Source organism: Biomphalaria glabrata, chromosome 8 (genome assembly GCF_947242115.1).
Source record: "Biomphalaria glabrata chromosome 8, xgBioGlab47.1, whole genome shotgun sequence".
Lineage (NCBI taxonomy): Eukaryota > Metazoa > Mollusca > Gastropoda > Planorbidae > Biomphalaria > Biomphalaria glabrata.
Genome location: NC_074718.1, coordinates 35,595,413 through 35,622,601, shown reverse-complemented (window position 1 = coordinate 35,622,601; position 27,189 = coordinate 35,595,413). Strand labels below are relative to the sequence as shown.

Genomic DNA, 27,189 nt, shown 5'->3' with positions numbered 1-27,189 from the left:
TTAAATTAGTTCATTATATTTTAATGCCTTAATTTTCAAAATAGTTTGCTTTATGCTCTCTTTCAATTCGGACACGTAACTTCCCATCAGGGACGATAAATCTGTAGACATCGTCTCCATACATTTTGCCCATGATTAGAGTTATGGCCGATTGATCGAATCTGTTGACAAGAGGTTAATGGTATATATGTTTAAAGAATAAAAGGCGAGTCCTAAAGAGGCTTAAAATGTTTACTGTCTAAGCCAATACAATTATCTTATCTACGGTGTGCATATTGATGACTATAAGGACATTTCCATCACTGTCACAGGCGTTCCAACATTCCATTGAAATGTTTATCTTCAATGTTTGATACTATATATATTTTATTCCTAAGGGCCCTGATTCATTCATCTACTGACTGACATATTACTACTTTCCCCATATAATATTCCTAAGAGCCCTGATTCCTTCATGTACTGACTGGCATACAGTATTAGGTCTAGTAGAACTTTGGAGTGGGGGGGGGCGTTTTTTTTTCCCAAACACTAACCCTAACGTCTAGTAAACCCTAACCCTATGCACTTACGTACGTGTACAGCTGCTACAGCATATATATATATATATTAGATTGAGTAAAGGTTGAGTAAAGGTTGGGAAAAGGCGACTAGGAAAAGAATATTTAGGTTAAGAACTCATCTCAATCGTTACTCTTATACTGAAAAATTTCGAATGAATTCAAAATTTTGCAAAGTCTTTTTAACAAAAATTAAGATAAATTCATGTGAAATTACATTAACTCTGTCGCCATATTTGACTATTCTGTTTTAAAACATCATGTTTTCGTCTAGAGATGGGAGGGGCAGTAGAGTGAAAAAAAATTAATCCTCGCTCCTTTTTATGATTTCTGCTAATTATTGTATTTGACATTAAAGAATAGTGGTGGGGCGACTTGATATAAGAATGTAATTTATAGCAGTGCTTTTTTTTAGACCTTTTTCAATGTGGAGAAAACGTATTACTTATTAACGTTTATTATTAATTATTTGTAGTTAAAATTTAGACAATCCGTCACTGAGTATCGAAACCTATTTTGTTACAAAAAAAAGCACCGATTTATAGCATGATAAATTATATTATTGACAGTTGGCAATTTGGATTTTGTAATTTCTTAACTATATTATAAAAGAAAAGTATTGGTTTGTCAGATGGGCGGGAGGAGAGTGCATGTATCGCCCCTCTCATCTGGTACAAGCCTTTTTCATTTTATATTTGCTAATGAGAAAATTTGATATTAGAGTGTGGTGCGACATAATATACAAATGGGCTCACATATCAATACGTAGCTTATATTATATAGATAATCAACTAATTTTGTTCTCAAACTATGATTTCTCCATAAAAGTAGGACCCCCCCCCCCCTAACTCAAAGGGTTTAGGTGGGAAGGGCAGTAGAGATATTCGCCCCTCCCACACCGAAAGGGGGAGGGTCGGCCGAGTGGGGGGGGGGGCGATCGCCCTAACCGCCCCCCTGGATCCGCCGGTGCTGACATATCACTAATTCTTCCATATAATATTCGCATGAGCCCTAATTCATTCATGTACTGAATGACACATTACTTATTCTCCCATTTGCCGTGGACGAGAAAATACAAATTAAACCACTTACTACGTTCCGTGTGCAGCTAAACACTTTCAAGATAGAAATGCAGTTGTTAAATGTACCGAAAAGGATTCTTTATTTGCATCTTAAACCTGTGTAAGTAAATACGCCATTTAAAAATGTATACTTTCGCTTAGTTTTTGTGAGTTAGCTAAGGACTCTGCATCTTAAGGTCAGTGGTTCAGCTAAGGACTCTGCATCTTAAGGTCAGTGGTTCAGCTAAGGACTCTGCATCTTAAGGTCAGTGGTTCAAATCTCTGATCGTACGATTTTTTTTAGTAGTGAAGTAGTAATCAACCTGCTAACTATCGTAAGAAAACGCAAGCTAAAAATCTATGGCCATAATATAAAGTCTTCGGGACTCGCAAAGCGTTCAGGGAACAGTACCAAGAAAAAGAAGAAGAGGCAGTCAAAGAAAGTGATGTGAAGACAACAAAAAAGAATGGACGGGCCTGTCATTGAAAGAGGTTCTAACTAGGCAAAAAACAGAGGAATGTAGAAAGACGGTCGATAAATCTTGCATGGTGCCCCAATGGTACATAAGACTAAGGGATAGGTAAAGGTAAAGGTGTTCCAGCATAATTTAATTTTAGTAATTTGATCTCTTGAAAAAGTGGAAACCACAGACCTATATACATATATTATACCTAGATTACACAAGGAGATCTCTAACAGTTTAAAGACCAACTGAAGAGGATTTTTTTCGAAATTAAGATAACTATTGATTTGGATAGTAGATGGTATCAAATATAGTTCCTAAAAATTTGAGTTTAAAGAAATACATATTTATACTAGAAAAAGTCATTTGAAAGTGTAAAAAAAATAACGAGATTTGAAATGGCTATGGAATGTCCGAAAGCGGAAGTGACGTTTTAGGGTGAAAATCTGGAAAAAGGGCGAGTTCGTTTTCAGAGGGGGAAATGAACCCGTATCTTATCTTCTTATCTTATATAATACAGACTTTACTTCAAAAAAGAAGATGATTACGTCCTACGCGTCATGCATTTAGTCATGCATATTAACCAATGACTTAAATTCTGCCAAGTCACTGGTTTTCCTGGCTAGCTCAGGCAACCCATTCCATGTTCTAGTAGCACTAGGGAAGAAGGAGTATTTGTCCTAATTTGTCCTAGCATATGGGACGAGGAATGTGCCTTTATCTTTGTGTCTTTCAGAGTATTTTATTAAATTTTGTTTTTGTATTTGAAGATTATGTTTCAGTGTTTTATGTATGATTGCTATCTTACTTTTAAGTCTTCTGTCCTGAAGGCTGTTACTATAGTCAAATGTGAATATTCGTTTGTTATGAATCTCACTGCTCTATTTTGTGTCTGTTCCAGTTTCTTAATGTTTTCTTGAATTGAGGGGTCCCAAACGGAGGATGCATATTCTATTATTGGCCTAACCAAGGTTAAATAACATTTTAGTTTTATGTTCTTATTTGATTTATAGAAATTTCTTTTAATAAACCCTAATGCTTTGTTTGATTTTTTTGTATTATTTTTTATCAGTTTGATCCACTACGTCTACCTGATCATTCCAGTGATGACAGTAATTCAGAAGATAGCTGTCAAACAATTTTAAATGGCAGTGACGATAACCTAAATGTAGATCTAGACCAGAATGAATTTGCGGATAATTCATGGTAAAAACGAATCGACAATGATAGTTCAGTTTGTTTTTGTTTATGTGTTACGACTCCGACGACTTACACTCAGCCTAGAGTTCAAGTATTATTATAAAGTTTATAAAGATATGAATAACAATCTAGATCTAATCTATATAGAGATTAGACTCTTGTAGATTTGATTCGATAATAGATTCTAATAGACTAAATTGCAATGAATCTCCCATACTCCCCCATAAATATAGCAATCTAGGACGAACAGATTTGATTCTTTCTTCAGACATCAACATAGACCTTAGGAAAGAAGGTCGACATTTTGGCTCTAAGTCACTTTCCTCAAAGTGCTCACAGCAAAGAACTGAGAACTTACTTGGTGTAAAATTTTCTCTTCTCATCTTAATTATCCATTGTTTTCTCAAATTATCATCCTTAGGGAAATGAAAAAAAAAAAATTCCAGGCGTCAGGCCGCTGTTTCTGCAGCCAAATGCGATACATTATTTAACCATATTTTAAAATCCTTTATATTCGGAGCAAAGAGTATTTAAAGATGTGTTTATGCTTAAAACAACCACACGTGGAAGGTAGCAAGAGGTAGTAGACTGATCCACGTTGCGCGGTGGACTAAAACTCGATGCTAGTACGCTTGACTGGATCTAGGCTAATCCGGCAAACACTAATTCGCTTAGCTCTAAATTTTGTAGCGTGACCTAATTTCCACCTATGGCGTCGCGGACCCCTGTAGCAAGGGAGAAACACATTTCGAATGGCTAGGAGACTAAGACTTTTTAGTGTCCCTAAAACCCACATTAAAATGCTAATATCTCATTAACGGCTTAAAAGTTATAGAAAATATCTTGCATGTATGTTTTTTTAAGCATTATATTACAGAAAACAAGTATTAAAACTGTTTCTGTGATTGACCTTAAAACCTCTTCAGTCGGTCTGTAACTTTAAAAAAGCTGAAACATGGCGTTGTTTTGTAAAGTAGTTATAAGAAGTACAGAATTTTTTTCAACCCTGACCTAGTAACTAAACATCGAAAATAAGAGCACTCTTGTTTCATAATTATTCACTAGAAAGTATGGTATACATAATTTAAAGATCTAGGTAATCAATCTATTTAAACGTACAATCTAGAATCATAAGATGATTAAAATCAACAAACTTGAATTATTTCAATCTCAGAATATCTATCTTGGTAGCACACTCTCCAGAAATGGAAAGATCGATAATGAAATCGACCTGCGTATCGCCAAGGCAAGTGGTTCCTATGGACTGTCTAAAAATGTCTGGAATAGAAGAAGTATCACCACAAACACAAGCTAGGGGTCTATCTAGCTGTCATCCTCCCTACATTGCTCTATGCCTCAGAAACGTGGACAGTGTACAGAAAACATGTAATGAAACTGAACCACTTCCACGTGACATGTCTCAGAAAATTACTGAATGTCAAATGGCAAGACAAAATACCAGATATTGAAGTCGTTCGAAGAGCGGGTCTGCAAAGCATCCACGCAATCCTGATGCAGTCCCAATGGGCAGGACACGTCTGCAGAATGGAGGACCGCCGCATCCCTAAACGATTCCCGTATGGCCAATTATGGGAAGGAAAGCGCAGTAAAGGCTGGCGCACAAATTGCTGAGGAAAAGAATGAAGCGCTGGCAGAAGAAAAGCGCCAGAGAAGAAAAGCAAGGCCAGTGGCACTAGCTCCAGCTGGAATAACCTGCCCAGTGAGCACCCAAATATTCTGGGCTTACATAGGTCTCACCATCCACATGAGGAGGCACAAAACCCCAGTGCCAAGCCCTCAGCCCCCTGGATGACAAAAGTGGTCATCATCGAACCATGGTGAAAGAACTATATATATCGACCATTCTATTTAAAATCCACTAAACAATATGAATTATTTATAAACTTTAAAAACTAAAGATCATTAATTTTCTAAGAAAAGATCGATTTCCCCAGATTTAGGGCGACCTCCCTAACAGCATGACTGTTGACATAACAATCTCTCTATATGTGTCTGCGATCTGATCATTATTGGATAAGAATTTGTTTCGGTTTTCCATTCTATGTATAATATATATAGGTCTGTGGTTGAACGGAAACTATAGCCTCGTTTTACCACTTGATTTAAATAATGGATGGTGTTTGAAAGCGTCAAAAAAGCTTACAACTATTTCGATAAAAAGCTGAAAAGCCGAAGAAAACTCATGTAAATTCTATAGGACTATTTTCTAAGGCGTTGAACTGTGTGTATGTTGTGAGGTGGGGCGGAGTGATATTGCTAATCAAATTCACTGGCAAAAAAAAAATGTGTTTAGGAAGGGTTGCATATAAAGCGGGCCGTGTAATTAGATGTTACAGATACCAGATAGTAAAATTGAAGTATTTTGAGGTGCCCTGAGGGTGGAGGGGGGAGGAGAAAAGTGGTATAGAGTTCACAGTCCAGAAGTGAGTGTGTTTTTGAGGGCGATTAAAAGTGGGCCACTCCAATAAAACGTAATATATACTAGAATGCACTGACCAAAGTGCGGGCAGTTTTATTTTGAAAGTGAAATAAAAAAAAAAAGTTCGGCGGCTGGATTATTGCAAGATTAGTTTGTTCCATTTTATATAAAACAAAATGAATTAATTATTAGTAAATGATTAATTTTTATTACTGTCTCATTTGTGGTCATCGACAATGAATAATTGTGCAAAAATGCAGCTTGTTCCGAGATTGGAAAATGGGAACATAGCATGTATGAGACAAACAGCAGACAACAGACAGAGTGAGTTAGATATAAGCTTTGCAAGACGAAACTTTCAGCTTGGTTATTTTTGGATATGGAATTCTGCAAGAATTCAATGTTTAACAGGCGTTGCGTTAACGAAAATCGCCTTTCCATTGACAAACATATTATTTGCCATAGTTCTTCACATCACCTGTGACATCTGTGAATCGTGAAATTATCTCGTATACATCTAATACATTTCTTAGGCTCTACAGGACAAATACAACTTTCTTCCAGGGCACATCGAGCCCAAGGCTCCAGGACTGTTTTGATGACAAGTGGGTCATTCTTGTGCAGCATTGGGGCGCCGTTGATCTCTGGGTAGGGCATGAACGTGCAGGGATCTTCTTCCATGTACTGGAACATCTGGAAGTCAGACGAGAGAATCGAGAATGTAATTTATTATTTAGTAGTCCATTAGAAATCATGGTCTTAGCTACGATGCAGGGCTGAATTCAGCTGGGTTCCATTTGTAAATTAAATCTACAGGAATTCAGAAAACTGTCGGGAAAAAATATAATAAAATAAAGATGCAGTAACCAAATTCCACTGAAAAGGAGGTTAAGGTCTTTCCCCTCGCTCGCCTGGCCAAAAAGGGGGAGGTTGAGTTTAAAACCCTCCACCAAAAAATATCTAAGTAATTTCTGATGTCCTCTACATGCTAGTTGCAATGCGCTGCGTGGATCATAATTTCTCAATATGGATTACAAGTATAATAGGAGTTTTTAGTCATTTATTTTTATTTACAAATCTCATTCTAAATTATAATTCAGTGAATTTTTTGTATACATAAAAATATTTCTACTGATAATTGCATAACTGCAGAGATTGACAATACCACACTATTGTTGAAATTGTGTTTATGTATTTGTCATTAGTATGTAGAGTTATTCCCCTTGGTAAGAAAGTTCATATCCGAGTGTTGTGTGTAAATAAATTGACTCAAGAATCTGGCGTTGTTAATGATTATGAAATAAAGCGTTTCTTGTTTAACAAATATTTCAACTGCATTCTTAAATCTATTGTAGACTATAACGTTTATACTGTAGGCAGTTTGGATTAATAGAAATGTTTTTTTTTGTTTTTTTTTGGAGTGTGCTGTTCAAAAATATTAGCCAGCGGTACTCAAACTATAAAGCGCCCATCACCCACCCCTTTAAGGGCGGCGCTGACAGGAATAGTGAGAAGTCGGTCTAATGTTGTTTTTTTTTTATAGTCACAAAATCAGTTTTACACATGTTATAGTAATGTTCCCCTTTCAGACCTTGCGATCTATTGGCCAGATGATATAAAGGTCATCTGTTTGTGTGGTCCACAGTTAACGAGGATGCCATGGGGCCAGCACAACTACCATCTGCTTTGACTTTCCCCAGCTAATGTTAGTTTCAGTTACCCATTATAGCTCGGAGGACCCAAAGATCTCGAAAATAGCTATCCCAGCTTTCACCAGGATACGAACACAGGACCCCAGTGTGGAAACCAAGCGCTTTACCGCTCAGCCACCACACCTCCAGTTAATTAACTATTTGTGATTTATTTTTTTATATCAAAATATGTTTAATGCATATTTATTATTATTAAATTATTAATGAAAGACCTTAAGGTATTTTATGTTTGACATATTTCAGTAATTGTTTTCTGAGGAAACACTGCAATATTAATTCGGTAAAGGTACTCATTTCTGATACTTTTAAATCATGTGCTGAAAGTACTTGTTAAACGAAAAAGATGTTCTATAGAACCAATCAGCTCTCATACCAAAAAAACTAAATGTTCCCTACCAGTGGATAAGTGTTTACCTGCAGATAAGTGTTTACCTGTGGATAGGTGTTTACCTGCGGATAAGTGTTTACCTGCGGATAAGTGTTGAGTGTTGTCCGTATAGATTTTATGTAACGGAGCATCTGATGACCGTAAATGTTTGCTCTGTCGAATGTGATATGAAAGTTATTCATCCATCTCACTGAAGCGTCCTGGTAGACTAGATACTTCCTTGCCTTAACAATGGAGGCCTATAATGTTGGAAACAACTTAAACTTCAGAGAAAATAACACTTTATACTTACATAACCGAAGTGAACGTACAAAATATAGTCTATCCAAATGATTATTTCACCAAATTTACCTTCAAATGGGCGTTTTAAAAACATATTTAGAATTACACATTACAGTAGATGTAAGCTCAATTTCAAATTACTATTAGAGGCCCACTTACGTATATAATTTTACAAATTATTTTATTAAAACTATATAAGGTATATTTCAAGTAGATCTACGTGTATAATCTATTTTGTTCATTAATTATATTTAAAAGTACATAAGCACACATTCCACTTTGCCCACGTATTTTCTAGATCTAGTAAGGTAAAAGACAAACAAGCAAACAAACAAACAAAAAAAAAAGGTATTTATCTATATTATAAAGTAGAATGTGAGGTGTATGTATAGACATCAAAACCGCTTGACCAATCTTGATAAAACTAGGCAGGAATGTTCCTTGGGTATTAACGTAGACCGTAGTGTATGTATTGTAGCCTTAAAACAAACTTAAGACCCTCAAAAAAAAAAAAAAAAAAAGTTGTCCGACTCTATTACAGCTATAGTATTTTATGGATCTAGCCATGGTTAACAATGTTGACATGAGAAAAGATCGAAAGTATTTAGACCTAGATCTAATTTTAAGAAATACACTTAGTTTTTTACTTTGACACATGAAAATACAAAAGAAGATCCATTGATTTCATTATATAATAAAATTAACCTTCAATTTTGTGTTTCAAAAGCATTTTTTACATAAATTAGTTCCTGATATCTGTGACTACAGATTTCCTGGCGAACATTCTTTCATTAGACATTACCAATTGGTTACACATTAACACATCTCTCTACTAGGTGTGACAAGTCAAAAACTCGCTGTCAGAGTCACTCAAATTTATCACAGCATTAATTATTATTTTTCATTATTTATTTATTTTATTTTATTTATTTCCCCATCCTACCCCCAAATTCTTCACCCGCACCACCTTTTCCCCTCCAGGCTAGACTTAGTTGACCACATTAGAGATAGCTAGGCCGCGTCTTTCATTTATCTGACCTTGATCGGAGAAAGGTAAACACACAATCTCTTTTGTCTTACCCGCCGGATGTCTGAAGGACGGTCGCGGTTGACACCACCTTGGTTGGAATGCAAACCAATCTTTCCCCCCCCCCTTTTTTCCACGTCTCTCTTTGATCTAAGAGACCGCGAGGACAAACACGCCAATTGATCTTCACAATGTGCGACTCCCATCTCAAGTCTAATTCACCCACGTGTAAGATAATTCTAAGCCTAGGACATTTCCTGTTTCCGCCCACATTTTCCAGGCCTTTATATAAAGTGAATTAAATCAGGCCAGACTCTCTTTCATTTCTCATTCGAACTGAGCTATCAAGTCTGGACTGCTTCATTTATTCTTTTTCCTAGAGGAATACCTGGTGGTAAGCCGAACTTAATCACAAGTTCCATCTTAATTACTCTGTGTATATTTCCATTGGATTTTATCATGTGTAGTTTATTATTTCATTTATATTTAATTAGTGCATTGTGTATTTCTCACTGTCGTAAGTAGAAAACATGAACATGGCTAATGTATATTTTATGTATTGCATTAATCTATTAATGCTACGTTGCTCAATTGATCATTGATGCAACCATGTATATATTTGTACACCTTATTTTATTTCCTTTATCTCGGTTGACAGCCTTGATAATTTTACTATCGCACTAATACTGCGCTTAGAAAGGAGACATGAGTTATCTCCCCTGTATTGAATTATCTCCCCTGTAGCCATTTTACTCTAACGAGAGTTGCGCCTCTTGAACGGACACCCTCTCCATTCAAGCGCGCTCCATTGTTCTCGATCGACGGTCATATGTAAACATACCGTCAGGGTCGCTGACCACCGCCCAATTCTACCCCCCCCCCTTTTTTTCTTTCTCTAGCCACCTGTGTTGAGATTTTTATTTCCCCTTCTATGTACATTTTATATTATTACTTTCCCTTTTATGTACATTTTTATATTGCTACTATCTGCCATCTATTTTTCCAAATCCCATTTGTCATCATCTCCCCTTTTGTGCTCAAAAGCAATTTCACCAATCTGACAAATGCACCTCAGTCGAGGGCATCGATAAGATGCATGAGAGACATGTCCTAACTTGTCTTTATTTATCCGCAGCCTCCCTCAGGTGTCTGCCTTTGTGCTTAGTGCTATTCAGCACTGCCTTTGCCTACTGAGATCTACTCAACTCTATTACTTGGCGCTATCGGCATTGCCCGCCTATTCGACAGCCCACCTGCCGAGCTATTAGGTGCGACGTCCCTATAGATTCAGATCTGTGCGAGACGTCATAGCTACGCCAACCCTCTGCAACTCACTGGACATATCCTGTTCACTACGCTGCCCAGGCAGATCCGCTCTGCCCGCAGTACACGTGTGCCCACGGTAGCCGGCCACCCGCCCTACTGTGCCCACTACAGATATTAGATTTTGGGATTGAAACTCCACAAGAACTATATCACCGGCGTCCCTCTATCCGCTAGAGCGCCACCTCCAGCTGCAGAACCTCAAGCCAGGATCACAGCCCAGCCACGGCATCAACAGGACAACCAGCTAAGTCAGAGGACAAAGTGACATACTCTCTCATTAAATGCAAGAGTGATGATTAAATCTAGTATTATTTAGAGATAGCTGCAAACCCTCCCCCCTTTTATTCTTATATGTATATTTATGTAAATAAATATTCTTCATTTTTAACTTTTGTATCTATCTTTATTGCTTGTCTCGGTGCGTGCCTGCTCCCGATTCATATGCTGATAGGTTGGTGTGTGATAGCTTTAAGAATAATCATCCCCTAGACATTAAAACGCGCCAAACACACGTCACATTTCCCCACCTGTCACACTAGGTCTAGTTCTAAAACTCTTATTGAACTCTAAGATGATAAAACTTCTTTTCGCAAAGATAGTTTTGTGCTTTAAAACATAAACATACTAATTATTGTTCATTCATTTGATATTTTAATCAATTTAACATTCAAATTTGTTTTTCTAAAGCATTTTTAATACATGCGTTCGCTGTTCGCTAAAGTTGCGTAGCCGTGTTGAGATAGGCCTATATTCATTCATGAAAAAAGGTCATGCATGCGCAACACAGAATGAACTCTATAAAAGCCATTTTTTAACTCTAGATTAGTGTAGATTTAGATCTATGTCTACCTCAAGATCTACTTTATACTTTAACACATGAACATACAAAATTAAGTCTATTCATCTCAAATTTCAATCAAATATATGTAGGCCTAAAAGCAAATGTTTTAATTTGGAAAAATGGATTTAAGCCTATTAGCTATTTTTATTTGATAGCTTCATTCACACTATTTTTACATTGACACATTCGCTTTACCTATTACATTATTATTTCGTTTAATTGTGACTATATCGACAGTAATGCGCAAATAAAGACCCACGGGTCGCGGGTAACATATGTCTAGTAACAAATAAAATATAAAAAAAGATTCTGTTCCAATCTTGAAGAAATTTGCCATGAATATAAGAATAGAAAAACATAATTCGAAACCCGAAAAAAAAAAGGCCGGATAAAATAGCTAGTTGTAAAAAATAATTTATAAAATCTGGCAATCTGGGTATATTTAAAACTTAAATATAGATTTAGGCATTTTCGTTATCGAATATTGATCTACCGTGTTTACAATCCATCTAGATGCCTGTTCTGTCGTTATATATATAAACATAGTAATAATGAAACCGATAATAGATTTCGACTAGAAAAACTTATAGACAATCACTATAATTCACTAGAAATATATTCTATTTTCTAGATATAGCGCTAGATCTAGAATTACTTTAGATAACGGCATTTTACTTTGTTTCTAAACACTGTAGATCTATTTCCGTTATGGAAAATGCGTAGATCTATTTTCTAGTTTTAAATATACCCAGATAAATAGTACTTTTTTAACATGGTTTTAAGTAGCATCATATATTAGATCTATTCTGGGCTCATAGATTTCGTCTGCAAAAAATCATACTAGTTCTGATAGGCTATCGGTACATTAATTAGGTTAATTTCATTTGATTATTTATTAAATATTGTCTATACTTAAAATGTCCGTTTCTAATATTGTAAAGATTTAGATTGTTGATCTCGACTTTTATAAACATTGCTAAAAATATAATAGCATCATTAGATATAAATCTAGTTTTAAGTCTCTAAATATACCGTCTCCGAATAAGTCTTTTATCAATAGACCTAATAGGCTTACATTTTTTTTTTTCAAAATCTAGATTTAAAAAAAAAAATCTCTTAATATTTTATATAGATTATGCATGAATAAAAATGTACTTTTTTAATAAAAGGGTCCTTTCTATTGATTGCAAGTTTATTAACTTCGCTTACATTAGGCCTATATCTAGGCCTACGCTTTGTATTACTTACTGTTGACTGTTTTTACGCAAATATGAGAGATAGGAATGACATTCTTATGGATTTCGTTTTTTATTTAATGTAGGCTATATACGTGATATAAAAAATCATTTGTGATCAGGGGCGAACTGGGTGTCATAATCAGCCTGGGCATTTCTATTTCATCCGTCCCATAAATTGTGTATTATATGATGGACACCCAATTTTAGGTCAACCTGTCCTCAAAATCATTATGTTAAGTTTGATAATGTATCGATAGCTGTGATACAGTGAATATACGCGCTAAATATGTCGCTCAGAGGGACCCTTTTGTAAGAGAATACTATAAAAGCTTTAACAATTTAATACGCGCCTTACTGACATCCATGCCGCCCTTATCTTATAAAATAAGGCGTGATTTCAAAAAAAGATGATTACTATGGTGCTAGCGGCCCATTTAGATAACGGCCCACCGGGCATTTGACCGAATGCCCATATAGCCAGTCCGCCCCTGTTTGTGATAATCTCTTACTCTAATAAATTATATATACTAGATCTATAACAGCTTGTCTGAAAATGGATAAAGTTTTTATCGATCTGTTTATAAACAGCAAAAAAAAAATTTTGTAAGTAACACGCGTTCGAGGCATAAAATCCTTCTTTGTCTCTGAAATTTTATTTTGTAGGCATTGCAGGATGCACGAGAACATGCGCAAAGAACCTGTTTTCTATACGGCTTTGTAAAAAAAACCTCGAAGTCGTAGTTCCCTTAGTATAGTTCCATGTGTAAACCATAGACTTATATATATATAATATCTAGACTGGAAACCGGAAATACATTCTTATTCTCGATTGATCGATTCACAGACCTATACATATATAGATTTTTATGTACGTAAACTTTTTTTTCAGGCTCTAAAGAGAGTCGCCCCAATAAATATTTTCTGTTTTAGAAAAGTAATGATCTTTAGTTTTCAAAGTTTAGGAATAATGCAAAATCATTTCTCGGATATTCACGCAAATATATGAAACAAAGCCATTTCCTGTTTGTTTCCATTGAGATAATGTTTAAAAAATCCTAGATCGAAATAATTCATGTTGATTTAAATCATCTTATGTACATTTAAATAGATTGATTACCTAGATCTTTCTAGATTATGTATCTAAAAATTGCAAAATAATAATTATGAGACGAGAGTATTCTTATTTTTGATGTTCAATTACTAGATCTAGATCTAAAAATTAAATTATATGTTGCATAGGTTAGGGTTGAAAAAAACAACAACAACTTTACTTCTTTTAACTACTTTACAAAACCACGCCTTGATCCAACTTTCTAAAAAAAATTCACGACATTTTTTGTAGTGTTAAAAAATCTCCATTTCAAGTCTAGAGTAGGCCTAGTATATGTAAGTCTGTGGTGTAAACATATAGGCCTATAATTAAAGATTGCGCTTACCAGTACAATCAAAGAGGGTGAATACCTGTACAACCAAAGAGTAAACATACCAGTACAATCAAAGGTTTCCAGGCATAACAAATATTATTCTTCATGTATTCTTTGAATAAATGAACTGGGAATGTGACCACGTGACATTTGCACTTACTTTCAGTCTGAAAATAAACACGGGTTTAATTTTAAGAAAACTATATTACTTTATAATTTGAAAAAATGTATCTATCTATCTATCTATCTATCTATCTATCTATCTATCTATCTATCTATCTATCTATCTATCTATCTATCTATCTATCTATCTATCTATCTATCTATCTATCTATCTATCTATCTATCTGTCTGTCTGTCTGTCATTCTATCTATATATCTATCTTTCTACCTCTTTGTCTCTGAATAACTAAAAATATATCTATCTACATCTGAGGATCAATATATTATTAACATTTCTATATGGAAATATAAACATGAAAGATAGATGGATAGAAAACTGCAAATTGAAAGACAATATACACTTATACACTATACATAGTACACAGGTCAAACTATTATGTACAACCTTTCATAAACCTTAAAATTGCCTAGAGACATTAGTTCAAAGCCTCTACATTGACTTTTATGGTAAAGTAAAAAACCTCTGAAATAAAAGTTCGCTACTGTGGTAAAAATAAAATGTATCTATCAATACATTGACCTATTTGTGTTACAGGTAGACTGTACCTTCAACCTCTGTTCCTTGGTAAGTCCTATGTCAAATAAAACCATAGTGAAATTCGCCATGTTGGGGTAGACTACGGTGTGTAAGTTCTGGAACATGGCCTGCATCTCAGCATAATGGTTTGCTGAACTAGCGGACAGGATAATGACATCATTCTCCGGTATGGTCTTCCCCATGGTCAGAATCACGTCTCTCTGTTCAGGAGAGAGACTGAGTTTAGGGGACATCACCATGTTTTTTACTCGGGCTTCTGGGTCAGGGTTAATTCCCCTAGGGCAGCTGTAGTTTGTACAAGCGAGTTCACTTTCTGAAATAGAGATACAATTGAAGAATGAGTTCGAAACGAGCTGGCCACCTTATTTTGGCTTTAGTTTCTTTCAGAAATAAAGAGTATTACGTCCAGTTCAAACTTTCTTCTGGACTGCAGGGGATGGAGGCTGGAACCGTACCAACTCGGGACAGCAAGGAATTAGGCTGGAACAGTACCAACTCGGAACCGAAGGGGATGGGACTGGAACAGTACCAACTCGGGACAGCAGGGGATTGGCGCTGGACCAGTACCAACTTGGGACAGCAGTGGATGGAGGTTGGTACAGTACAATCTCGGGGCCATCTTGACGTCAGTTACAATCACATCTCACAGCACTTATCAGACTAAGTAGTAACCGTGTATGTGTGTATGTTTTGAAATATTTTACATGTTTCGGATGTTCCTTCAGAGTTGAAGATAATTTACTTCCTAGTCCAAACCTCCAACAGGACGACGAGGGATGTGAGTGGGCAAGGTTTGAACCCGGTTCATCGATAAGTCTGAACGACAGCCCAGCGTGCAAACCGCACGACCAGGCAGCTTGATTCATTAGCTCAACTTGCACAAATGGCTAAATTGCAACAAATTTTATGTTAGAAATTATTTACTTAGATGATTGTCATTAAAAATCTTCTTTGTAATAGGCCTTAATAAACATGAGGAGCTTAATGGGAATAAAATTAGCTCAAACTTGGAATAAAATTTTCTATTTTGTTTTTTTTAACCGGTCGCCTTTTAGCTTTGTGTGGTCTGTCCGTCCGTTCGCCCATTTTTCATCGTAAAAACTAGAAAAGATATTGAAATGGGATATCATATTGTTGTAATTCTGCTCCCGCGACACACTGATGGTGCGCATAAGAGCACCATTCAAGACAAGTAGTAGAAGTCATGTTAATACAGGAAGAAGGACTCTTGTAGATCCGGCTGAAGTGATCTGCAAGTTATGGGAGTCTGAACAGTATGGGGCTAAGTGCTGTCCTGTATGATATATAGTGAACTGTTTGGAAGACCTGTAGCGACACTTGAAAGTGTGTCGGTAGTCTGTTCTAATATTAATTAAATAGGACTGATAGAACTTAAGACATTACTCTCTGTGACTTTATAGCGGAAGTTCAACTATTTGTTGACAGCTTATGCAGTAGGTACTTTTTAAAAGCTTTTATAAATCATTCTGTCTGTAAAAAGTTTGAAAACGTTATTTCTCCGACTCCCAATCTAGGATCAAGCTGACATTTTGAACATATATTTCTTTTACCTGATAACACAAGGATCAATTTAAAAAAAAATATATCCAAATATTTAATAAACTATTGGTTATTATTACTTTGTTTGGTATCTCAAACAAGAGAAAGAAATTGTACTTGATTGTAGTTGAGGTATACGCTGAATTAGTCCCCCTTTATATGTCGCCGCTTGAAAGTAACATTGAAACAAACAATGCATTACTATACAATCTTCAATAGTCATAAGCATCTCTTTAGAAGAATGGTTAGTATGTCAGTTTGAATTAAGATCCCTACCCTTTTCTTTATAAATGTCTTTAAAAAGAGATTATGGAAAAATTTATCTAGATATCTATTTGTTTCTTCCCTCTCCCATTTTGTTCCAACTGGTTCAGTCACGTGATAGGATCATGGCGTAGTGAGAAAGCTAAAAGCATGAAATAGCGCTAAACAAAAACATTTGGTAAAAATATTTTTAATCTCACAGATTTATTGTTGTTGATTTAAATCTATTACAAATTTAATTACAGGTCTGAACCGAACTAATTGATACAATTAAACTTCGTATACTTTTTATTTTTTTATAATATTTTTTTTTGTTTTTCTTGTTACCTTCCTGAAAGCGAAGGGTTTAATATTAAGTATGCAAGAAGATTTTTTCTTAAAAATAGACCCTGTTCGCAACTATTCACACTAAAAACACAGAAGAGTCGATTTGTGGCATAAATATTTCTATATACTTTTAAAACATGTATGCAAGAGGTTAATACAAAGCTTCTATCAACTGCCTCTGCCTGTCTGGTAAAATTTTGAAACAAGTTATTTCTCCCAACTTATTTCTCGGACTAAGTTAAGACTTCTTACAATTACTCATTGGCAAATAAAATAAAACCATTTAGTATGTATCATATCTATATTATAAAGTAGAAATTAAGGCATATGTATGAATGTATGTATGTATGAATGTATGTATGTATGTATGTATGTATGTATGTATGTATGTATGTATGTATGTATGTATGCATGTGCCGAATACAAGTCAATACCGTTTGACCAATCTTGATAAAACTTGGCATACATTTTCCTTGGGTACTAACTTAGACCGTAGTGTATGTATTGTAGCCATAAAACTAACTTAAGACCCTAAAAAAAAAACGTTGACCAATTCTATGAAAGCATTATAAATTCATCGATCTAGGCTATGTTTACCAATGTTTACATGAAAAGATCGAAAGTATCTAGATCTAGATCTAATTTTAAGAACTACACATGAAAATACAAAATATAGTCTATTGATTTTATTATTTAATAACATTAAGCTTCAAATTTGTGTTTCAAAAGCATTTTTACATAAATTCCTTCTTTATATCTGCGAATTTAGAAATTCTGACGTGCATTCTTTCACTAGAGTGCAACTCTATTTCTAATATCGCGTGAATTCAGGTCAATTAGCTATTTTTAGCTCCATTCATAATATTTTTGTATTTATGAATTCATGCATTCGCTTTACTTATAACATTATTATTTTCTTTAATTGTTTCTAATGCACTATATCAGTGACTACATTAGCAATACGCTAACACTCTTGAAGATTATGCCGTGTTTGAAAAGATATTAATAAAATCTTGAGATTTATCATGTAACAGTGGCGTCAATAGGGGGAGGGGGTGCTAGGGGTGCGGTCCGCACCGGTCGACACCATTTTGGGGGTGACAATCAAGTTGGAAAAATTATAACTTTGTAAAAGCATATACGTGAGAAAAGATAAAAATAAAATCTCTAGATATATGCCCAAATATGCCTTGAAACATCTAGATGGTAGTTATAGTGTAAATAAAAAAGCACAACGTTTTACCATTTAGAGTATAACAAAAGAAACATGTTCATATGATGTTAAGTCTGTTTATAATTTTAATTAAATATTATTGTAAAATTTTGCAACAACATTAGAATTAATGTAATAAACATTGGGATTTTACATTTGAGTAAAAATCTATAAAAGTAGGTAATCAGCTGACTGTATTGGTTTAATAAAAACAACAACTAGCAATAGTGTTCATTGGAAAATATTTTAAGAAAGTTGATGGGGAAGGGAGACAAACTGAGGAACCGCACTAGGTGCCACCGACATTGTATCAGGTGGTTTGAATTTGATGGGGGTTGCCTCTGAGTTTGTGTGATAACAAAAACTCTCTTTGTAGTCTTGTTAAAAAAATAGTATGCTTATGCTTGGCTTGTTTTAGTCTTCTTATATAATGTTATATGGATCTGAGACATGGTGTTATACAGAAAGCAACCTAGACTACTTAAGCGCTTTCACCATCATGGGCATACGGCGTCAAGATCGCACTACAAACACCGATGTCCTTGCGAACGCGGTATGGACAGTATAGAGGGACTTCTAACGGTCCGACAGCTACGCTGGGTAGGGCACGTATTCCGTATGGGGGACGAACGTATTGTAATAACTCCAGTGGAGGACAGAAAGGGTTGATGTGTGTGCGGCCTACTGGTACACACTACTCAGGCCAATCACACAGGTCAACGGTTGTCGATAGACAAGGTACAATACTGCTAGTTCACGCAAGTATGACCCGTGTTGTGGTCATGTGATCGAGAGCCATTACGGACTAGCGACAATGTGTAAGAAAGGACAGTTGAGTCCAGGACAGCAAAGCAGTAAGGACTGTGTGGTAGCTTTGAGTCCTCGAGAATGTAGCTGTACAAGCAAGAGAGACTTGTAATGCTTAGTTAGGCAGTTCTGTTAAGTACAAGAAAGCATTTGAGTTTGATGTAGCCAATTGTGTTGAATTGGCTGTCGATGTATTTGTAATTAAAACACCGCATTGTTTATCGAAGCTCTTATTGTCAAGTTCTTGTGTTGATGTGTTGTGTGTTTAGCAGTGTTTACAGAAGGCCTGGTATAGGAGATCGTAACAGTGTGCCAAAAGCAGTCTTTTTGGTGAGCGAAAAGAAGGTAAACGTAAAAGAGGTGCCCCACTAAAAAACGTCAGAGGCCAGCTTAGGCGCCAACTTGCTTTAGAAGACAAAAATCTAAACCCATTTGCAAAATAAATTGTAAATAGGTATTTCCCTTACTAATAAGCCTTCTGTATTTGTTACTATTAATAGTGAAAAGTTGTAAAAAAAATAGTGTATTTTTATGAAAAAACTGCTTGCATAATTGATTTAAAAAATTAGATTTTAGCTTTCAGAAAAGAAAAAAAAATAGCAATTGCATCAGAACTTTGAATGGTCTAAATTATTATGAGGTCGGATTTTCACTATCTTTCCTTGTTTAAGAGATCTAAACGGGACGGACGGACGGACGGACAGACAAACCACACAAAACTAATAGCGTTTTTTTCCCCTTTCGGGGCCGCTAAAATTTAAGCAAAGTGTTCCGCTAAATACTCAGAATGTGCAAAGTGTTCGTTAAGGAAAACGTTTGGGAAACATCGAATTAGATAATCATCATTTTCTTTTCTTTTGTTCCGTTGATTCTTTTTGGTACATTGACACCCTTTTAATCTTCCAACATATTTTTGATGTCTAACCACCTGATAGGTTAATTGCAGTGTCATATCAATTTACATGATATAAAAAAGAATAAAAGAATTGTGTGGGGGTGGTGGGAGGAGAGTTGATTGCTTAAGAAATACCACAAAAAATCTTTTTTTTGTCCGGTTTTAGTCTGGCTAAAATACTTACTGGAGGCCACAATGTCACATGATTCAGTGTAAAGTATCTTAGCTGCATTGTTGGGTTGATTGAGTCTGAACAGTAAGAGATCCGTTAAGTTTTTGATTAGATCAGCCTGTGATAGATCTGTAACGTCTTTAGAAATCTGACGTGTCTTTATCGTTTCAGCTTTGTAAACACACAACAGAAATACAGAAAAATATAAACAGTTATTGGAGTTCACATAATTTATATTAGGGGCATTTCTATATAAATTGTCTGAGAAACTCTCTTGTGATAGAACTTATTTTTATAGGCAAGTTAATAACAGCTACCTGCTCTGTGCAAATATTTGCATTTTTAAGATACTGTTTACATAAAATAAGGATCCCATCAAGCAATTAAATACAGCAAAAGAAACAAGGTTACAGTTACAGTTTGAATGGAAACACAGACTCAAAATCGGCCCCCGATGTGGTCCACCCAGGCATGTACAAAGGCAGGTATCAATATTTTCAGAAAGAACATCACAATTAAATTCTACCAAAGACAAATGACAGAGACGAATGGAGAAAGAATGTTGACGGATCTTGTGTGGTGCACCAGCGTTCCAGCAGACCAAATGATAGGTGAAAGTGAATGTTAAGTTTTATGCGAACCTGGCCTAACTGATGTCTTATAATGAATACCTAATTGATCTAATTGTTTTGTAAAGGGCCAATCTTTTAATCAAATCCTCAAAAAACAACATTAACTTAAAAAAAATAATTCCCTTAGTTAATTTATGTTGCTTCGACGGCATTGCAGTTCACGCGATAATATGAAAACCTTTCTTAATTGTTGTTTTAAATTATGTCCAACTTATATACATACTAAATAGATTTTTTCTTTTAAAAAAAAAAGTAAACATTATTTTTGGGTAAATGTAGTAGTTAGTAGTACAGAACTTACATAAGGTAGCCATACAAATGTAAAAAAAAATTAAACAAAAAATCTAAAACCATTTGCATAAATATGGCCGGTGTACGGCAGCCCTATTAAAGAGCCTCCCGTGTTTGTTACTAATAATACTGAATAGTTGTAAAAGTGGTGTCTTTTTATGAAATAACTGCTTGCATAAGTGATTAAAAAATTAGATTTTTCGCTTTTAGAAAAGAAAAAAGTAGCCGTTTCGTCAGAACTTTTACTGGACTAAAATATTATAATGTCGGATTCTCACTAGCTTTTCTACTTTACGAGATCTAAACGGGACGGACACACGGACGTAAGAAAATGAAAAAAAAAAGCAAGTTTGGGGGGGTATTTCTGAAGAAATGGACCAAAAAGCAATTTCGTTAATCGAATGATAACAATTACATAATAAGAGAAGCTTCTTTGTGCCTTAATCAGACAAACTTTAAAATTTGAATCTGATGTGCTAAAAAAAAAAAGAAAATGTATATGCTATTGGTATTAGACAGCGTGGTCAAAAATTTCTTATTGTTCTCTCCAGATATTTTGTGAGTTTTGCTGAAACAACTCGTGGAAGTATCAAATCTTGTTATTGAACATTTGTATACATGTGTGCATAGAATATACATACTTCTTTTTTTTTTTGTTATAAATATGCACTTTTGTGTTGTTGTAGGTGACTTTTATTGTCCTGTCAGCTGTAGGTCATTTTTTATATCAAAGTGAAAAAAAAACAATCTACTGGTTGAAACTATTGTTTTGATACAATACAATAATTTTAATTAGTTGAAAAGTAAAAGTAAAGTTCCGTGTTCAGACCCTGAGATCTTATAGGGCATGTCACAACTATCTATGTAGTTGTATAGTTAATATGTTCGTAATCCAATAGCGTCGATTTCAGCACTAGTGATGACGTCATTTTCAGTATATTTGGTCTTGTGTACTAGTTACTCTCCGTTTGTCGCTACAACGTCATTATTTCATATGACGTCAAACTTTTCTTCTTGATCGTTTAGGCAGTAGAGCCAAGTGTATCTTTTGAGTTCTTGAATTATACTTGTGTCTTCGATACTGGATAGCCCTTAGCGTTGGCCTTGTTATATATTCTTGGATTATTTGACCCTTGTTTAGGGGTCTCAGTCTGAGGTTTTCTTTCTAAGGTTTTTCGTCTCAGGTTTCAGGACTGAGGTTCGAGTCTGAGGTTCCAGATTTCAGATTGCGGGTTTCTATATCCAGACTTGGTGTTATGTTGTGAAGTTGTGATTTAAACTTTGACTCATCTTGGTGAACATTCATCTTGGTTTGAAGATAGATATACTTGTGTTGCCACTGGTTAGAAGATAGATCTACTTGTGTTGCCACTGGTTAGAAGATAGATCTACTTTCGTTGCCACTGGTTAGAAGATAGATCTACTTGTGTTGCCACTGGTTAGAAGATAGATCTACTTGTGTTGCCACTGGTTAGAAGATAGATCTACTTGCATTGCCACTGGTTAGAAGATAGATCTACTTGCGTTGCCACTGGTTAGAAGATAGATCTACTTGCGTTGCCACTGGTTAGAAGATAGATCTACTTGTGTTGACACTGGTTAGAAGATAGATCTACTTGTGTTGACACTGGTGCATGAACTACACATGATTTCAGAATCTTTGTCTTGAAATGGAACATTAATGAGGTCAATATTGCTTTCTTTTAAATACTATTTAAGTATTGGAATTGAACCATATTATACTATATCATACTACATATATATTTGTATTCATATCATTATTCATATATCAGTTCATTGTATAAATATCATAAGATTTAATTTATAATTTTATTTAAATCATCATACAGATCGTTTATTAGTTAAGTGTAAATGGGTGTGTATGATGTGTCTGTTGGGATGAACCTTGGGTATAAATTAAATATCAATATAAAGTAATTATAACACATACACACATTGTAATTCATATTACGATTTTAATACCTAGACAATTTTATTATTCAATAATTAAATCTTAAGTCCCGACAGGGCAGATGATGTTAAGGTCATCTGTTTATTTGGGCAACGGTTAACGAGGGTGTCGTGTTGCCAGCACAATGACCTGCCGCCTTTACTTTTCCCAATGTAAGTCAAGTAGCCTACTCTTTAGAATTGGGTGGACTTAGGGGCGCCCTTATAATCCTGAATTTGGAAATCTTAATGTTAACCGAGATTCGAACCCAGGACACCAGGTTTGAAAGCCATGCGATTAACCATTTAGCCACAGCGCCACCTTTAATTTGTTTAGTAAAATTACAAACTACTGACATAGTATTACAAGGTTAGCTTGATCCTTGGTGTTTTCTTTCACCCACTCTCCACACAGAAAAAACGTTTCGCTGAGCTCATTGTTAAACAAGTAGAGGCATTACCATATCTATACTAGGTCATGCTTATTGCTCACACACAAGTCATTCAAATATAAACAACGAGATACCGTAACAAAATATTCCGTTAGCAAGTAGTCTGTCATGAATGGTCTCCTCTCACGTATCACTAAGGTCAGACAGTATACACTGTATAATGTATATCAATACTGCTACAATTACTACATTAAATTGAATCAATAAAGAATGTTATGATGGCGTATAAAGATGAAACTAAGCAACTATCAATGTAACTATCTTGTTTAATAACCTAGAGGGGATCAACTTATTCGCTTAGATCAATGTTTTCAAATCGTGTTGAGACTCAATGAAAGGTACATTTGTGTTGCGAACAGTTAAACGTGACATAAAATAACTATATCTTTGTGGATCTTTTAGCATAATTAAATTGGTAGTAAAGTAAAAGTTCTTGTTTCAGACCTTGCGATCTTTAAGACAGATGATATTTTAAGATCATCCATTTTTATGGCTAACGGTTAACGAGCAGGGTGTCATGTGGTCAGCACAACGACAACATCCTTTACTTTCCCCAGCTATAGTCAGGTACCCATTAAAGTTGGGTGGACTTAGAGGGCGCCATAAAAGTCCCGAAATTCAAATCCTATCTTCACCGAGATTCGAACCCCGGACCACAAGTTCTGAAGCCATTCGCTTAACCACTAAGCCACCTCACCCCTCGAGTAAATGGATACAATAATAATAATCTTAAAGCATTAATTTCAACTTTGATTAATTTATTGTGAGTTTATTTTCACTTAAATTGTAAGTTTTTTAACATTCCTCCCAACAAGAAGATAATTACGTCCTTGTCAAAGCCTTTTTCAAGTCTTCAGGGGCGGGCAGAATTTGAACCCTGGCCAATCATATTAATATAAACAAAGGAGTTTTAAAAAACTAGTTATGTTAGTAACTTATATAATAATTCTTTGAAATTATCACTGTTACTATTAGAAGAGAATGTATAATAGTTTCTATGCATATAGATTCAGATCAAAGTACCAGGAAAAAGAAGAGCAGCAGACAGAGAAAGTGATGGGAAGACAATGTTAAAGGATGGATGAGCCAGTCACTGAAAGAGACTCTAGTCTAAGCAAAGGACAGAGGGGAATGGATAAAGACAGAAAACTGATCAAGTGTTGTGCCCCAACAGACAAGGGACAGGCAGATGTAGATGCAATGTCTCATTAAAATAGCCTAGACATATATATTTTTTTAAAGTAAATATCTCTAATTTAAAACGCTACATTTTCACTATACTTTCTAATCACATAAAACAATTCTTGCATTTTTATAATTGAAAACAAAAATTCTGACTTTCACCAACGCATATGTTTTAAAATTCTTCTTCTTCTTCCTCGTTCTCATTGTTATGTTGGAGTGTTCAGATAACTAGATCAATACATGAGATGAACTGCGCAGTGGTTTCCAAATCAGGGAGCTCTCCATATAGATTTCTTTCTATTGGGGTGTTTTGGGGCCAGTGTCTTGTTCGGGCCTCTTGGTAAAGAATGCAGTTTTGAAGGACATGGTCAGACTTCTCTTGTGGCACTCCACATGAGCAGATTTCACTGGTTCCAATTTTGTCTCATTCTTTTGTGTCCGGTCCTGAATCGAAAGATTAGACGTTGATCTTGTCGGGATAGCTTATAATAGGCATCATCTTTCTTGTGATATGGATGAGAGCTTGTCCATTTCTCATTTATTTTATTTTCTATCAGTTTCTTCATTTCTTCTGGATAGAGTGCAATGTTTAATTGTGAGTTTGTTCTCCCACTCTTGGCGAGTGTGTCAGTCTTCTCATTTCGTTCTAGTTTTATATGTGCTGGTATCCACTGAATAACAGTTTATGTTTTTTTTTGCTGTCGTTGTTGAGCTTTATAAGTGCTGTCCTAAGTAGTTTTATTTAAACATTAACAGCGACTCACTTATCTTATGTTCGATTGATTTCATCACTAACACTGATAGTCTTACTTGTGACATTGTTGACCTTAGGTAAAATTTTCATCAGTTGTAAATTTAAAATTGACCACTCGCCGCTAGCCACATTATTTAGTTTACCATGAACTTCTCCAACAGTAGTCAAAGTTTTATCAGATAAAATAAAATAGTTTGTATCCATTTCCAATGGTTTCAATGCTGATAAAATATTCCATTAAGGTTGCCATAACATCATTTGTCACGATTTTGATTCAAAAATGTGTGTCCATAAAACAGTGTGCATTAGAAGTCTTTTAACTCTTTTTCTCCGTAATTATTTGTCCACATTCTGACAGAATTCTTCATTTTGCTCATTACTATTTCACTACCCCTGTTATGATTAAGCTTCAATAACTTTTTTGTTTCTTATCAGAAAATGTTGTGTTTGGTATAGAATTAAAGGAAAATGCATTTCTCCTTTCATATAACACAAAGTCAAGTTTATAAAGTTAAGCATTAATTTAATTTAATGAGGTCAAATCAACGATGGTATTGTCAATTAGGAGAGAAAGAGTTAAGAAAATAAACGAGTAATTTTTTGTTCGTTAAACAAATATTTTTTAAAATATATTGAATAATTATTTAGCCAATGCAAACATTTCACAGCATGTTGCGGCGGCCATGATATGGATATAGGGCCTATAGTGTCTATAAAACCAAGTATAACTTCGCGGAAATGTCCCCGTAGCGTGGGTGACTGGACCATAGCCTCGCAGTATGTCTAGGCCCAATGAATATTGCTATACTCGGTGATTCAAAGTCCTAATAATAGATGCTTGAAAATATTTTTCTTCTTACTTTAAAGTTTAAACGAACGTGACTGTAAATACAACATCGAAAACTAAACAAGAATGTACGCTGCTATTTCCAGTCAGTTTGCTTTTTGGACCGCATTCTGATCATGTGATCAGACATTACGATAGAAATAAAGGTGAAGTTTTGATATTACCTGTGGCACTTCTCGGCCGCACCATCTCTATTTTATAATTGGACAGCGCTATAAAGACCAAAACAAGAAGAACACTGATCACATAAATGACCACGTAATTTGGGCTCTTCATTGTTAACTTTGGCTGTGCAATGAAAAAGGGAATATTTTTTTTTTTTTTATGATTGCAAGAAATGTTGCTCCGCTGTTAATCGGAAATAAAACCCAGAATCTAGTTATCTTGGCATTTTTCATCGAGCTTAAAAATACAAACAACTTTAGTTGACAACTTACTGCAGTGAAACTGTTGGCTAACCTCGCTTTAAGAGTCGCAGGGTCTTGTCAAATTTGTGTTTGTTATTTCGATGATTAAAGTACTTTGAGTATACTTAGATAGAAAGATACTAGCAGTAAACGCCCGTTATTTTGTTCCCAGGGCCAGGCTATATGTTGTTAAATATGGTCGGAACACCTCGTTCTGTTCATCTGTTGTTTTTTAATTTTATTTGCACTAAACGGGCCATATTTTAACGATCAACCTAACATAACCTTTTTAGCCCGTGAATTAGTGTATCTGTTACAATGAAATTTTGCAGCCAGCTCTGTCCTATTTTTTTTTTAAATATGTTAATCCTGGGCATCGTAATTTCTCCGAAATAGTCTTTTTACTTGATTTTGAAAGACCCGCTTCATAATGCCCCTGACACATACGCTAACTCATATTTGGGCCCTTTCTCTTATCTGTTTTCTCCCCTTCCCCCCCCCCCCCCCACGGTCAAAAACAAAAAGTTAGTCCTTCGTACACTCTAGGACTTTTCTTCGGATTCTGAATTCAATCTATATTATATTTCGACAGTTTGCCCCCCCCCCCTTTTTTTTTTTGGGGGGGGGGGGTGTAGTTAAAAAACACACAAAGCTTTTCTAAGGGAAACAACTCTGCTCTTACAACTATATCTCTAAATAATGTTTATTCCCCTTTTCGATGTCAAACAAAATGATTAATTACCGTACCAATA

At 35.2% G+C, this 27,189-nt stretch overlaps 1 protein-coding gene across 3 annotated transcripts; it reads right to left on the bottom strand.

Moving 5' to 3' along the window:
- On the bottom strand, nucleotides 1–26,348 carry LOC106056778 (uncharacterized). 3 transcript variants are annotated; one of them, XM_056039543.1, is made up of 7 exons: nucleotides 26,195–26,346; nucleotides 19,932–20,090; nucleotides 14,690–14,994; nucleotides 14,023–14,127; nucleotides 7,903–8,061; nucleotides 6,201–6,415; nucleotides 1–161 (listed from the first exon to the last, which is right to left on the bottom strand). In XM_056039543.1, the coding sequence occupies exons 1-7, from the start codon at nucleotides 26,304–26,306 to the stop codon at nucleotides 29–31; spliced, it is 1,188 nt and encodes a 395-aa protein (XP_055895518.1). In that variant the 5' UTR covers nucleotides 26,307–26,346; the 3' UTR covers nucleotides 1–28. The 3 variants fall into 3 exon arrangements, with proteins under 3 accessions (XP_055895518.1, XP_055895520.1, XP_055895519.1); XM_056039545.1 differs by lacking the exon at nucleotides 19,932–20,090 and having other exon boundaries at nucleotides 26,195–26,348; XM_056039544.1 differs by lacking the exon at nucleotides 7,903–8,061 and having other exon boundaries at nucleotides 26,195–26,347.
- Nucleotides 26,349–27,189: the final 841 nt, after the last annotated feature.

Coding starts and splice junctions, on each gene's coding strand:
- LOC106056778 (XM_056039543.1), bottom strand. CDS start 26,306: ATGAAGAGCCCAAATTACGTGGTCATTTATGTGATCAGTGTTCTTCTT. Junction 20,091..26,194: donor GCGGCCGAGAAGTGCCACAG/GTAATATCAAAA, acceptor GTGTTTACAAAG/CTGAAACGATAAAGACACGT. Junction 6,416..7,902: donor CACTCAACACTTATCCGCAG/GTAAACACTTAT, acceptor TCTGACTTCCAG/ATGTTCCAGTACATGGAAGA.